At 37.6% G+C, this 13,426-nt stretch overlaps 1 protein-coding gene across 3 annotated transcripts in view; it reads left to right on the top strand.

Annotated features, from left to right (window-relative positions):
* Positions 1-13,426, top strand: part of NF1 (neurofibromin 1) — a 78,365-nt gene that overhangs the window by 23,358 nt on the left and 41,581 nt on the right. For 2 of the 3 annotated variants that reach the window (XM_065732087.1, XM_065732086.1), the window contains exons 17-31: positions 887-1,030; positions 1,453-1,699; positions 1,997-2,070; positions 2,197-2,280; positions 2,881-3,321; positions 3,750-3,889; positions 4,456-4,578; positions 4,976-5,059; positions 5,656-5,772; positions 6,244-6,425; positions 6,533-6,744; positions 7,305-7,466; positions 8,175-8,278; positions 9,102-9,237; positions 12,607-12,669. In XM_065732087.1, the coding sequence (XP_065588159.1) occupies positions 887-1,030; positions 1,453-1,699; positions 1,997-2,070; positions 2,197-2,280; positions 2,881-3,321; positions 3,750-3,889; positions 4,456-4,578; positions 4,976-5,059; positions 5,656-5,772; positions 6,244-6,425; positions 6,533-6,744; positions 7,305-7,466; positions 8,175-8,278; positions 9,102-9,237; positions 12,607-12,669 (2,313 nt within the window). The remainder of the gene's footprint in view (positions 1-886; positions 1,031-1,452; positions 1,700-1,996; positions 2,071-2,196; positions 2,281-2,880; positions 3,322-3,749; positions 3,890-4,455; positions 4,579-4,975; positions 5,060-5,655; positions 5,773-6,243; positions 6,426-6,532; positions 6,745-7,304; positions 7,467-8,174; positions 8,279-9,101; positions 9,238-12,606; positions 12,670-13,426) is intronic. The other variant, XM_065732088.1, reaches the window with a different exon arrangement.

The raw sequence follows: 13,426 nt of genomic DNA, 5'->3' as shown, positions 1-13,426 counted from the left end.
GGCTTGTGAGTGGATGTACTAGCAAGAGAAGATGTCACGTGTGATATGCGACGTGCTTAAAAAGTCCATTGTACCATGAGCATTTTTAGTCTTTAAATGAACTTTCTTTTTTCTACTTCAGTAGCTGTGTTATTGACAGAGACTTCGAGTTTGTTTTGCTGCTGAGTCTTAGGCTTTTTCCTTTGTCTCCACGTACATTCCAAATATACATTTGGCCTCACGTGCTGCAGCTCAGGATTATTGGCATTCCGGCTTTCTGTGATGTTGGGAAGACTTTTGTTTCACCTTGATGTAGGAATCAGCTGTCCTTGAGACACAGGGTGCACTTAATATTATAATGCTGCTTTCAATGGAAAAGTACTTAGTTGTTAAAAATCTCTTTCCTTGTAACACGTAGGGAATGATTATTATTATCAGGATAAGAAAAAAAGTAGTAATTGTTATTAGAGCTCTGCTTCATATTCTCAGTTTCTACTTTTTTGTTAAAATAAAACGTGTGTAGAAAATGTACAGTACTGCTGAGCTTGGCTTCTTCAGACTTAGGTACATTTAAGCTATAATTCTTTTGATGTGCATTCTGTGGAGTAAAACCAAGAAACGTATTGGGATTTGAAGAGGTCCAAGGAAGGGAGGAAAAGGCATAATGTGGTTACTTCAAGGTGATAACATTTTGAAGATGGCTCTCAAAATACTTCATTTTCGTAGAGGAGAGGGTCATTCTAAGGTACTGTTGGTGTGGGTGGATTTATAAGGCCCTCTGAGTGTCCAGTGTGAAAGAGACTGTAATTCTGAAGAACATTTTCCCTTCATAAGGTGGAGCCCTGTCCTGAGCTGTGCTGTTTTAAAAGGCAAGGTGATGGATTGTTTTTCTTTCCTTTCTTCATAGCAGTCAGACAGAACTTCCTGTCACTTTCTCTTCCTTTATGATGTCTCGGGAGGTGGAACTAGTCAAATGTCTCTTGACCATGAAGAGATGATGCGCTGTGCTCCTGGAGCCACACTCAGGAAAGGGAAAGGGAATTCTTCGTTGGTGAGTGATATAAACCTGAAATCTCTCTTCTGAAATCAGTTGGAATGTACTGCGAAAGATAAGATCAAACATTTCAGTAAGATATACCATTTGACAGTCAAGGTTTTCTGGTTTACTGTTTAGCTGCAGGAAAAAGTGATAATATTTTGAATATCTTTTATGAGCAAAAAAAAATGTGTTTTTTAGTGCACAGTTTTCTAGTATCAGTAGGACTTTCGTAAGTACATAATTACCTTTGAGAAGGTAGTTTCTTACCACTTTGTTTAGGCAGTGTTACATACAGTAGAGTTTTGATCTTGGTTACAATTGTTTATCTTCTGAAATAAATGCAAATTGGAAAAGCATCTTGGATAAAGCTAAACTTTAGGAAACCTGCCATGTTCCTGGGCAATATTACCAAATTTGGAATTTTGTTTCCCAAGGAAAGTACAGCAGGATGTGGTGGAACACCCATTTGTCGCCAGGCCCAAACAAAATTAGAAGTTGCCTTATACATGTTCTTGTGGAGTCCGGATATTGAGGCAGTCCTTGTTGCAATGTCCTGTTTCCGTCACCTCTGTGAGGAAGCAGATATCAGATGTGGAGTAGATGAAGTTTCAGTTCATAATTTTTTGCCAAACTACAACACTTTCATGGAGTTTGCATCTGTTAGCAATATGATGTCAACAGGTAAGAGTGGTGAGTCTGGAAAATATCTTTCCCCTTGGGTAGTAAGGCTTTTGGATTGGAGTTCTTTGAACAACTTAAGATTCTTTATTTGGATGTAACTCCTGCTTTCATTGAAATAAGTGGAACAAAGTGGGACTTTGGGTGTCTGTGATTGCAAGTGTAACAGGGAGAACCCTTTTCAAAGCACTTTAGGGGGTTATGTTCCTCTTGCTAAGTTAAAAATTACTTTCTAAGATCTCGTGTTTGATGTAGGTAGCTTTTCAAAAACCCATTTGATAAATGTTCTATTCTTTGTAGGGAGAGCAGCTCTTCAGAAACGAGTGATGGCTTTATTAAGACGCATTGAGCATCCAACTGCAGGCAACACAGAGGTAAACTTCCTTATAAATTTATATACAAATCTGTTGATTTCTTCTTTTTTTTTTTTTTTTTTTTGAACACAGAAGAGACTGTTGCTTCAAGTAGTTTTGATGTTATATCTTGATATCTTATTTTAGGCCTGGGAGGATACACATGCGAAATGGGAACAAGCTACAAAACTAATCCTTAACTACCCAAAGACAAAAATGGAAGATGGGCAGGTGAATATGATTTTTCCATAGGTTCAACACATTTAAATATTTACTTTGAATTTCAATGTATTTTAAGGAATTTAATTTTAACTTAAGCAGTTAGTTCTGTAGGAGGATGTAAGTTCCATGAAAATATTCCAGAAATCAGTCCTCTGTGCTCACTGATAAGAGAAAGAAATAATTTTACTTGAATTGCTGTAAGGTAGGTGGAGTCTGAACTTATAAAGTGAGAAGCATACTCTGGAATACTACTAGAGAAATTGTGCAGTCCTTTCCACTGGAAGATTGTGGGTGTTTTTTTTTTTTAAAGGAAAAAAAAAAGAAGCTGCTGGCAGTCATGACTTAAATATGCTTTCTCCTGGTACTCACCAGGGAGTCATCTAGACAACCCGCTTTGGGCCATTTTTAGCCTTGCTTCTTCAACTTCTCCAAAAATAGTTCCCCTGGATGGATTTCTGCTTTTACTACCAAAATAAACCACAAAAGAGAAATCTTAGAAAACTGTTGAGACTGGAATTTTAAATGGCAGGATTTGATATGCAGTTCTTTTAAATTCTGATCTCTCATTTTTGTTTAATTGAAGAGATTTCACCTTATGTTCTTTTTCAGGTTACTGAAAGTCTTCATAAGACAATTGTTAAGAGGCGAATGTCGCACGTTAGTGGGGGAGGCTCCATAGACTTGTCTGACACAGATTCTCTTCAGGAGTGGATCAACATGACGGGTTTCCTCTGTGCCCTTGGAGGAGTGTGCCTACAGCATCGTAGCAATGCAGGATTAGCAACCTACAGTCCACCTATGGGCCCAGTCAATGAGCGTAAGGGCTCCATGATATCTATGGTATCCACTGAGGGAAATGCAGAGACTCCTGTTAGCAAATTCATAGATCGATTACTGACTCTGATGGTCTGTAACCATGAGAAAGTGGGACTACAAATACGGACTAATATTAAAGATCTGGTGGGTTTGGAGTTGAGTCCAGCACTTTATCCAATGCTATTTAACAAATTGAAGAATACCATCAGCAAGTTTTTTGATTCTCAAGGACAGGTAAAGTGTTGATATATTCCTTCACATTTGTATCTTAATAAAAAGCATCAGTCTTGTCTTTCACATAGGTAATTGAAATGAGGTGTTCATGTCTTGTACAAAAAATCTTCTAACATCGTGATTGTTTGAGAGCATGCAGCATGTGATTTTTGTTTTTGATTCCAAGCTATATTTAGCATAAAGTAATGAAAAGTATTTTTGAATTCTTAGTAAACTCTCAGACAGCAGAGCCTGTGAGAATGTCCTCAGAATCTCTGAGTTTGGTTAGTGTTAACCTATTTTTATAGTGACGTTCACTGGTATTCTTTTGATCAAGTGATAATTGAAAAATGTTTGTTAGAATTTGAAATATTGCAGTGTATTTGATAAACAGACCTCCTGCCTTTTTTTTCTGTCCATAACTAAGAGCAGAAACTTTCTTCCTGTAGGTTTTGTTAACTGAGACCAACACACAATTTGTAGAACAAACCATTGCTATAATGAAGAACTTGCTTGACAATCATACAGAAGGGAGCTCAGAACATCTTGGACAAGCTAGTATTGAGACAATGATGCTAAACCTGGTTAGGTAAGAAACTTCTTGACCTTCCCATACAAAGTAATATGTTTAAGGAGGAAAATTGGTTTATTTTAGTTTATACCTTTTCTGCTTGCATCCTTCAAGGAGGAATTTTCTTGAGATCCCTTTACTGATGGTCTTAAGAGGTTCACTAGTCATCAGGACTGTTTACACCGTAGCATAAGGTGAACTGATGGAAGCTGGCTTTTTTTTGTTTATCAGAACCAACCATTCCATAGCTCACCTCCTTTCCTGGAAGTGTTCCTTTATTCTTTTATATGCAGTCGGGTTAGTGGGTAGCAGTCAGCTGAAGGGCAGGTTTCTGTTCAGTTTTATACTGATAGGAAACTTTCTTGACCAGAAAACACCTGGTACCCATCTTTATCTGATATATAAGGGCTGATTTCCTCACATGAAAAAAACATGGGCCCAAGCACTTGCTGATCTGCTGTGTAGGTCTGCTGCATAGCCAGTGTGGAAGTTTTGAGCTGAAGCTGAGAAGAGGTATCAGGTGTGTGGGCCATTTTCTGGGCACCATGAACTATTTACTTCATCTTTTTGCTGTTTGTCTTCAGGTATGTGCGTGTACTTGGGAATTTGGTACATGCCATTCAAATTAAAACTAAACTCTGCCAGCTGGTGGAAGTAATGATGGAGCGGAGAGATGACCTTTCGTTTTGCCAAGAAATGAAATTCAGGTAAGAGAAAAATGGAAGTGCTAGAAAGTATTTAGGATACTGTTACATGCACAAGTGTAATTTTGTTCCATTACATGTTTGTTTGTTAAGAAAAAAGCCAACACCTTTTCATAACAGTGTATATTATTCCTGTCCTTGTCCTCAGATTTAATAATTTGGAATCTGGTGCTTCATTAGAATTTTATTTTGACTTTGAGGACACTAAATGTGTGTTAAAGAAATCTGCATGTGATGCAGGCTGGGGTATTACTTGTCTCAGTGGAAGTAATTCAGCTTAACTAATGTGTGATGATTCAAATACGAATATGTAATAATTAAGATGAGTTATATGGTAGTAAGTGTTCTTGAGGGAATGGATTGTTTAAAAACTAAAAGCTAGGGATTTTATATTTCACAGGAACAAAATGGTGGAATATTTGACAGACTGGGTTATGGGAACATCTAATCAAGCAACAGATGAAGATGTGAAGTGCTTGACGAGGTAAGGAGGGATGCTGTTTTGTGACATTGCTGATGGTGTTCCTGGTGTCATTTGGTATCCACGGATCAGCTGGACTGTGCAGAATTTCTTTAGTGCTTGTAATTTTAAGGAAAATGACAAAACTGATATTTAAGTTTTTGATGAGCAGCAACAGGGTTGCATTTAATGTATAGCTGTAACTAACATGGCTCCTGAGGGCTCTTTCAAAATGTTCCAATTTCTGTTTAATTCTCCTTAATACAATTTCTGATTTAGCATTCGGATTGTTTGTTTCAGTTTTTGAAGCTGTGCTGTCCTGTGATACATTATAAAGTCATTGGAACAGTGTTAAATTTGTATTTAAGTGTTTTTAGTGGCATACTTGCTTTTCAGTTGTCCTTTAATAATGTGTTGCTTGAAACTGTACTGCATTATGTGATTGCTGTTTTCCTGCTGGGCAGAATGCAGACCTTATTCTGGTAGACTTTTCCCCTGCAATTAGATACATAAGTGGAAGAGACTGTCTGCTTGAAGAGGAATCTTCAGGTGGGAGCAGAGATTAATGCTGCTGAAATCCAAAATGATTCACAGCTTTTTTTTTCTTTTTTCTTCTTCAGAGATTTGGACCAAGCAAGTATGGAAGCAGTGGTCTCTCTTCTTGCTGGGCTTCCATTACAGCCTGAAGAAGGAGATGGTGTTGAGTTGATGGAAGCTAAATCTCAGTTATTTCTCAAGTAAATAGTGACTTCTAACTATTTTTACTATACAGTGGCTCCAAGTAGATGTGCCATGTGATTTTTTTTTTTTTTCAAACTATGTTTTTTAAACTTCTAGCTGAACTGATTTTATTGTCCAAGGTTACCTCATACATATGCCATTTCACCAGTCTCTATCTCCTAAGTTTATGGAGATATTTATAATTCATGGGAGCGATGAACTGGGTTTTAAATTATATTCAGCTGCTAAGGTACACCCGTGAAATTCATTTGCTTGGTGTGAGGAATTTTGTGTAATTTTTTTTTGGAGCATTGCCTTCCTGTTGTTTTGATGTATTCTTTGACCATTTAGACAGTACTACAGAAGTGATTATTTGGGGTCACGTGGGATTTTTTGGAGGGCTTACAGTTTGTTTTCATGTGCAAATCTTCTAGTGTTCCCTTCATATAATCTCTTCTAATGATCCCGGTCGTTATCTTTTCCTGTAGATATTTCACACTGTTTATGAACCTTCTGAATGACTGTAGTGAAGTTGAAGATGAAAGTGCACAAACAGGTGGCAGGAAACGTGGGATGTCTCGAAGACTGGCCTCGCTGCGGCACTGCACGGTCCTCGCTATGTCCAATTTGCTCAATGCAAATGTGGACAGTGGTCTTATGCATTCAATAGGTAAAGTAATTGGAGAAAACTGTGTAATTATGCATTCTTTTTACTTTTAACTTTTTTTTAGTAATTTTAGTGGTTGTGTTTTTGGTTTTTGGTTTGTTTTAAATCAGGCTTGGGCTATCATAAAGACCTTCAGACAAGAGCTACGTTTATGGAAGTCCTCACCAAAATTCTACAGCAGGGAACAGAATTTGATACTTTAGCAGAAACAGTCCTGGCAGATCGGTTTGAGAGGCTGGTGGAGTTGGTTACCATGATGGGAGATCAGGGGGAGCTTCCTATTGCTATGGCTCTAGCTAACGTGGTGCCTTGTTCTCAGTGGGTAAGTTGATTCATTCATTTTATTTCTAATATTTTTTTGGAAATTATAAGACTTGAAGTAATGAGTGCAAACACTCTGGAGTGTAACCATTGCCAACCGAAGTGAAATGAGGCCTACTTTTTGTAATACTTAGCTTTTCTTAGTATATTCTTAAAAAGTGTATTAAATTCAGTTTTATGAGATCTTAGTTATAAACTAGAGTTTAATATTAAATTTTAGTTGATATCTAAGTAACTTTATATGCAATTACTATAATGCATTTGTTCTGATTGATGTTACTTATAGTGTGCTGCAAAGCAGAAAAACAAAACTCTGCTCCTCTGCAGAGATTTTAGCAGGATTAATTGTTCTTTGTTATACAACAGGATAACTGCTCATCTTTCTGGACATTCTGAATTTGCATGAGGAGTTATAATGAGAGATTTTTAGACAGTAGTGTAGGAAAGATTTAAGAAAAGTTGTGTGCACTTATTGGATATTTACATGCAAATAGCAAATGTAAAGCATTAGTACAAGCTTTAACTCGCTGCTCAGATGAACGTTCCCTTGATTCTTTTAAGGATGAGCTAGCTCGTGTTCTGGTCACACTCTTTGACTCCCGGCACTTGCTCTACCAGCTGCTTTGGAATATGTTTTCAAAGGAAGTTGAACTAGCAGATTCCATGCAGACGCTCTTCCGAGGAAACAGCTTAGCTAGTAAAATAATGACTTTCTGTTTTAAGGTATGTTACCTAAGCTTTCTTTCTGCTGCAAATCACATCAACAACAGGAACGGTTCAGTAGTGTAAAAATACAAAGCTACCTGTCTGGGGTGTTAAGCATTTGAGTAAATGGATTGGATGAAAACAGTATGAAGTTGCCTTTGAAACTCAGTTTAAATTAGTTGTAGATCTTACTGACATCTCTTGAAAGTTCAGGAAGTTGTGCGTTTAATGCTCAGTGGATTAATTTTTGTAGATCTTCTTCGCCCAACTGAAAAATACCAATCCTCCTGGAGCTAAGCTTTTACCACGACTGCCTGACACAGCTCGGTGGGCTTAAGTCTGTGGTTAGTCCCTTTGAAAGTTTCCGAAGTAATTAGTGTTCCATCTCTCAGTCTGTGCACTCTGTACTGTGAAGAAATCTGATTGCTTAACAAAAACATTTGCAAGATCTGTAGATTTGAAGACAAACAAACATGGCTAGATATTAACATGACTAGAAGATTGCATGTGGTAGAAGCAGTAAGTACTGTTACAAGGCTTAGGTATTTCCAAGTCTCTGATAGTAAGTCTCTTAAAACTTATGTCCACCTGATTTACATGATAATCTCTTACGTAGTGGGCAATTTAATGATGGGGAGATGGATTCTGAGCTCTTGTTTGTGCTTTCATTTCGTTATATTTGCTATCTTAATCTGGTCATATATGCTGGGTTTCTTTTTTTTGTAGGTATATGGTGCTACTTACTTGCAGAAACTTTTGGAGCCTCTGTTAAGAACAGTGATCACATCCTCTGAATGGCAGCATGTTAGCTTTGAGGTGGATCCTACAAGGTTTGAGATTCAAAGGGGGGAACAAATGTATTTATTTACTGTCTCTTAGTCACTGTGATTACCTTTTCCATACTGCAGATATTTATCTCACACTTCAATGATTTCTGCTCCTCCTTCCACTAGACATGTTCATTGTATCTACATTCCTTACACCCAGGGAGAGTGCAGTGAGATGAGTTCTGCTGTGTGTCCTCTAAGCCCTGAGAGAGTTAAGGAAGACATAGATGAGGTTTTGTAGGGTCTCTACTTGCAACTTCATACTTTTACGTAGGCATAATGTGGGATTTTCCAGCAGTACCAGAAGGTATCTGCTTTAGGTCACTGAGTTAGTTACAGAAGCAAGATGGGATGCATGCGTGCTGTGTGCAAATTTTTTGCTTTAATTTCTCATTCACTTCAAGACTTGGATTTAGTAACTGTTGTTCTGTTGTTTTGACTTCAATTCTTAGATAACTTTTAGCATTCTTCTTTGAAGTAGCTTGCCAAAAGGTAGGCCTTCCTTTTAGTAGTTTAGCTCTCAAACATCTGTCTCATCTCAAAACTGCTTTTAGAGAAACCGTCAAACTGATAGTGCAGACCTCTGAGAATGATGAATGCTTGTATTTGGATGGAAGGGAGTCCAACTTCAAGCTGTCTGCTTATTACTGAGTTTTAAATGACCTTCTACTTGTGCAATTTAAAATATTGGTGGGATCATTTGTGTGAAAGTTTGTAAATGTTCCTATGAAAGTTTTGTTTACCTGTGGAATAAGATTACTGTTGAAAATACGAGTATAGATAGTGTGATTTGTTTTATTTCCAGTCGTACATTTATCTGTTTCAGACTGGAGCCTGCAGAAAGCCTTGAAGAGAACCAGCGGAGCCTCTTGCAAATGACAGAAAAATTTTTCCATGCAATCATTAATTCTTCTTCGGAATTCCCACCACAACTTCGCAGTGTGTGCCACTGTCTGTACCAGGTATGCCTGCAGTGGTTGCCTGCCCCTGAGCTTTGGGGTTTCCTTTTTTAGTTCCAGCAGTTGGTGTGGTAATGGGTGCAAGTGGGTATTACTGAAAGACTTCTATCATGTTTGGTGAATAACAGGGGTCTAAGCTTGGTGGTGAGATGGGTTGGCAGTAAGGAGGTGACTAAAATATTTCCTTTTTTTAAGGAATTGTATCACAGCTAAGAACTCAGACCTAATAATCTCAGTGCTTTAGCATCTCAGTGGGAGACTAAAGATTAACTATGGACGTAATGGTTATACTCACTTCCATCAGTTTGTCCTACAGCTCCCTCCATAGTGAAGGTAGCAAAAAGGGAATAAAAAAAAGATCACTGCTGGTTGGACAGGAATGCAAAACTACATTTGAATATAAAAGCATTGTACTTGTTCACTTTTTATTTCGGATTTAATTGGTCTTGTATAAAGTTAATTTATCAACTTCATACCTTTGATCAACATCAGCTTTATGAATGTAATAGCTACTTGTGCAGTTATTCTCTGCATGAAAATAGAGGCAAATTCTCGGAGTATTCATCCTGCAGTAAGTTTTTCCAAAACTGTATGAAATATCCAGATCACTGCTCTGGGAATATTGTTTACAAATGGACACAACCTTTACGTCTTTGACAGGAGAGCAGGCTAAAAAGACTATAAAATGCTTGTAAATGAGTAAATTTTAAAAACAACGACAGCAAAAAGACACAAAGCTGTACAGTTTTCAGTGAGACAAAACTAGCTGAAGTCCTGAATTCTAGAAAGAATGAATTGAAGCTGATTGTAGTGGAAGGGAATAAATATGTGAAATGTTTTGGCTGTATTTGGTAGCGTTGTTGTAGTTATGTGTGCTTCCTTAAATAAGCTCTCTTACAGGTGAAATCAAGACACTACAGTATGCAAGCTTTATTCTGATCTCACTGTATCGTGTCTCTCAATTAAGTTCTGAAAGCAGGAGTCCCTAGGTTGCTGTGGACTACTGTAAGCAAAGCCATTAACTTTCACTGGGAAGAATGTCCACTTGCATATGATTTGGTAAATAACATTAACCTTGCAACTGGAATGCTGCAGATGCTCTGTATTTGAGAATGATCAGGCAGAGGGGAAATTGTTATATATGAGATACAGAATGATAACCAGAGTACGTTTTGGTCTATGAAGTAAAAACCTTCCTATTGATACGGGCAGCACATTCTGGAGTTACTGTGGGGTTGCCTGCCAGATGCCCGGGATACGTTGTGTGTAAAGGGCTGCTGTGCTTTGCTTAAATGGGTGACCAGACATTCTTCACTTAAACAGCACTGATAAATTAAGCAGGTAAACAGGAGGAAGAGAACCTGGAAGAGACAAAGATAAATAAATTGGAGTTCTCTTCACGAGGCAAATTGCAAAGGTTCAGTTCATGACTTGTGGCTTAGGTTTCTTTTGTGACGTCATACCAACTTTGCAAAAGAAAATTTCCAGACTGGGACTTCTCCTTCGTGTGTTTCTGGTTCCATTTATAAAATAATGTTCAAAGTGAGGAGACCTGTAGCATGCTCCTCCTGCCTGTGAGACCTGTATGGAGTAGTCTCCAGTCCCGGAGAGGAATGCGGTCACAGAAAAGCTGTGCACAGCAGCTTGTGAGCTGTGAGCCCTGAGCTCTTCTGGAGGAGCAGGTCTAAAGTAAAGCAAGGAAAACGGATTTTCTGGGCCTTGTTTGGAAGGAGGGTGTGCAAAGGAGTTATCAGCCTTAGCTGATGGAAAGATCAGGAAGATCGGGTGGAAGATCGGGAAAGTGGAAGCAGACACAGAGGGGAAAAAAAACACCTTGAACTAATTATGAATATCTACGCAGCATGTGCTGTGGGTTTTTGTAGTGAGTGATGTATTTAGTTTGTTTCAGTAAAAACAATCATTTGTTTCTGAAAGCAGATGACTGCTGGTCTCTATACCAAACAAACCAACAACAAAAAGAACGAGTTAGCTCAGAAGTGGCATTGTAAAGTACCTGTGCAAAAGTACTCATCAGGTATTTTCTGTAAGAAGTCTGTAGCTAATTTTAATTAATGCAGAGCATTACAGAAACAGATGCTGTATTTTGTTGGATATTGGACACTGCAGTGGCAGGTGCTTCTTTTTCCTCAGCACAGTCCTAATAAGCATTTCCACCTGGACATGCAGAGCTAACTGCTAGTTCTGCAGTAACTGCAGCACATTCATGCTTGCTTGTTTTCAGGTGATGTATGTTCTGGAATGTTCTTTGGTCAAGAATGAACTGGGTTATAGTCCCTTGTACAAAGAAATTCTGCTGACTGTTTCATAGAAGCATACAAATGTATGCAATAAAACACACAAGATTTTTCTTAATAAAGAGAGATGGAATATTTAGTTCCTTTAAATGATGTAGCCTGATGAATAGAGATGGATAAGACTGCTTATGAAGTTAATTGATTTGCTATCACTCTGTCTCTTTTTTAAGCTAGAGGAGTTCTCTTCCAGTTCTTTTCTTCTCTGATACTCTGATAAAGATTTTTTGAACTGTAGGCGTGTGCTTGCTCTCAAACTACTAAACATTGTGAGCTTTTCTGCTGATAGAGCTCCAGTCATTTGGTGATGCTAGTTGACTGTTAGAGCCAATATGGAAGATGGAGGGTTGAGCTCCAAGAGCAAAACATTCCTCTTTGGAGGAGAGTATATAAGGCTGATGGCTATTCCTTTGCTCAGGTTGTGATGTAAAATACGAGAGAACGTGATACTTTGTGGTGGGTCCCTTTGCCTTGAAATTAGCGTAATCAAAATGAGTATCTTAGAGGTAGACCTGCTGCTTTTTTTGTTCCATTTTTCACAGAAGTGTTTTTATTGTTAGTGTTACCAAGGTCATAATAACCGTGGTGGATCACAGATCTAACCAAATCGAAGGACACACAGAGAAACATTGGGAAGATTTTTAAACTCTAAATTTATTTTAAAAGTAATGCGCATTTCAAAGGTAAAACACTGTGCTATTTATACTATTAAAATTATTTGGGAATGGTGAATTGCATCTGAAAACTGAATATACGATTTAATGCCCAGTACTGTGTACCATGAACACGTTAATGTGCTTTGACTTTTAATCTAGCCAGAAATAGTAGAAATGATTGAAACGCAACATTTGCTTGTTTTATATTTAGTGCTTTGTAAACAAGATTTAATTAAAGAAGTGGAATAAAACCTCCATCATCAGTCTTTAGTTTATATATTTCATTTTCTGTTGGTTATGTTTGTTACATTTTACTGTGCAATTTACGTACAAGTCAACATTGGTTTTTTGTTCCTGTATGTAGTTGGTGCTGTGACTTGTTTGTGCTCATCTCTGTTCTGTAGGCAACTTGCCACTCTCTACTGAATAAAGCTACCGTAAAAGAAAAAAAGGAAAACAAAAAATCAGTAAGTTTGGAGACCTTTTTACTAGCCATTTCTTTCAACCCACAACAGAAATCTTTTGCTATTTGTTCAAAACATCTTCACTTTAGTCTGTTTGAACTCACTGTGAAATCATTCTACTAATTCTGGCACAAAATAGCTTTCATTTCAATTAACACTGGAATTAAGTTATATTTAAATTATTCTCTGTGTGCCTATCTGAGTAAACAAAACGGCATTTTTAACATTACTTCTCAGTATGTAATAATCTGATTCCTCTGCCTTTGCCATCTTCAAATTAAAAAAAAAATGGAGAAGGAAAATGTTTTCTTTGGTTTTGGGGAAAATCTGGGTCTGTTAGTTGTCCTGATGCTTTGGTAGATAATGACTTCAGCTTGCATCCTACGAGAAGAACAGCTAACTGATGAGCTGCTGAAAGAAAAAGGCTACTATGACTTATTCAGATATTTTCTTTTGTTTGCCTTGTGAGTAAGCAATACATGTTAGCATTTGTATTTATTTATTTAGAGGTGACAAGCAGATTTCCCGTTGCAGCTAACTTACTGTGTATTGTGATGAAGTGGTGTCATTAAAAGCTAAGGCTTACCCTTTTCCTTAACAGTGACTTCAAAAGATAATGTATGACCAAAACTGAGGCAGAATGAAAATTTAGGTGTTCATTAAATACTCCCTTTTGTGCAGTAGCTGAGCAGAACAGTAATGTGTGGAAATGCAAAATCTCTGCAGACTAATATTTTACAAGAAAATATCAATAACTGCA

The sequence above is a fragment of the Cyrtonyx montezumae genome, unplaced genomic scaffold, assembly GCF_038088225.1.
Source record: "Cyrtonyx montezumae isolate F1298 unplaced genomic scaffold, pur_monq_1.0 scaffold_15, whole genome shotgun sequence".
Classification (NCBI taxonomy): domain Eukaryota; kingdom Metazoa; phylum Chordata; class Aves; order Galliformes; family Odontophoridae; genus Cyrtonyx; species Cyrtonyx montezumae.
Note: the sequence above shows the minus strand (reverse complement) of the source record. Positions and strands in the feature narration are given on the sequence as shown.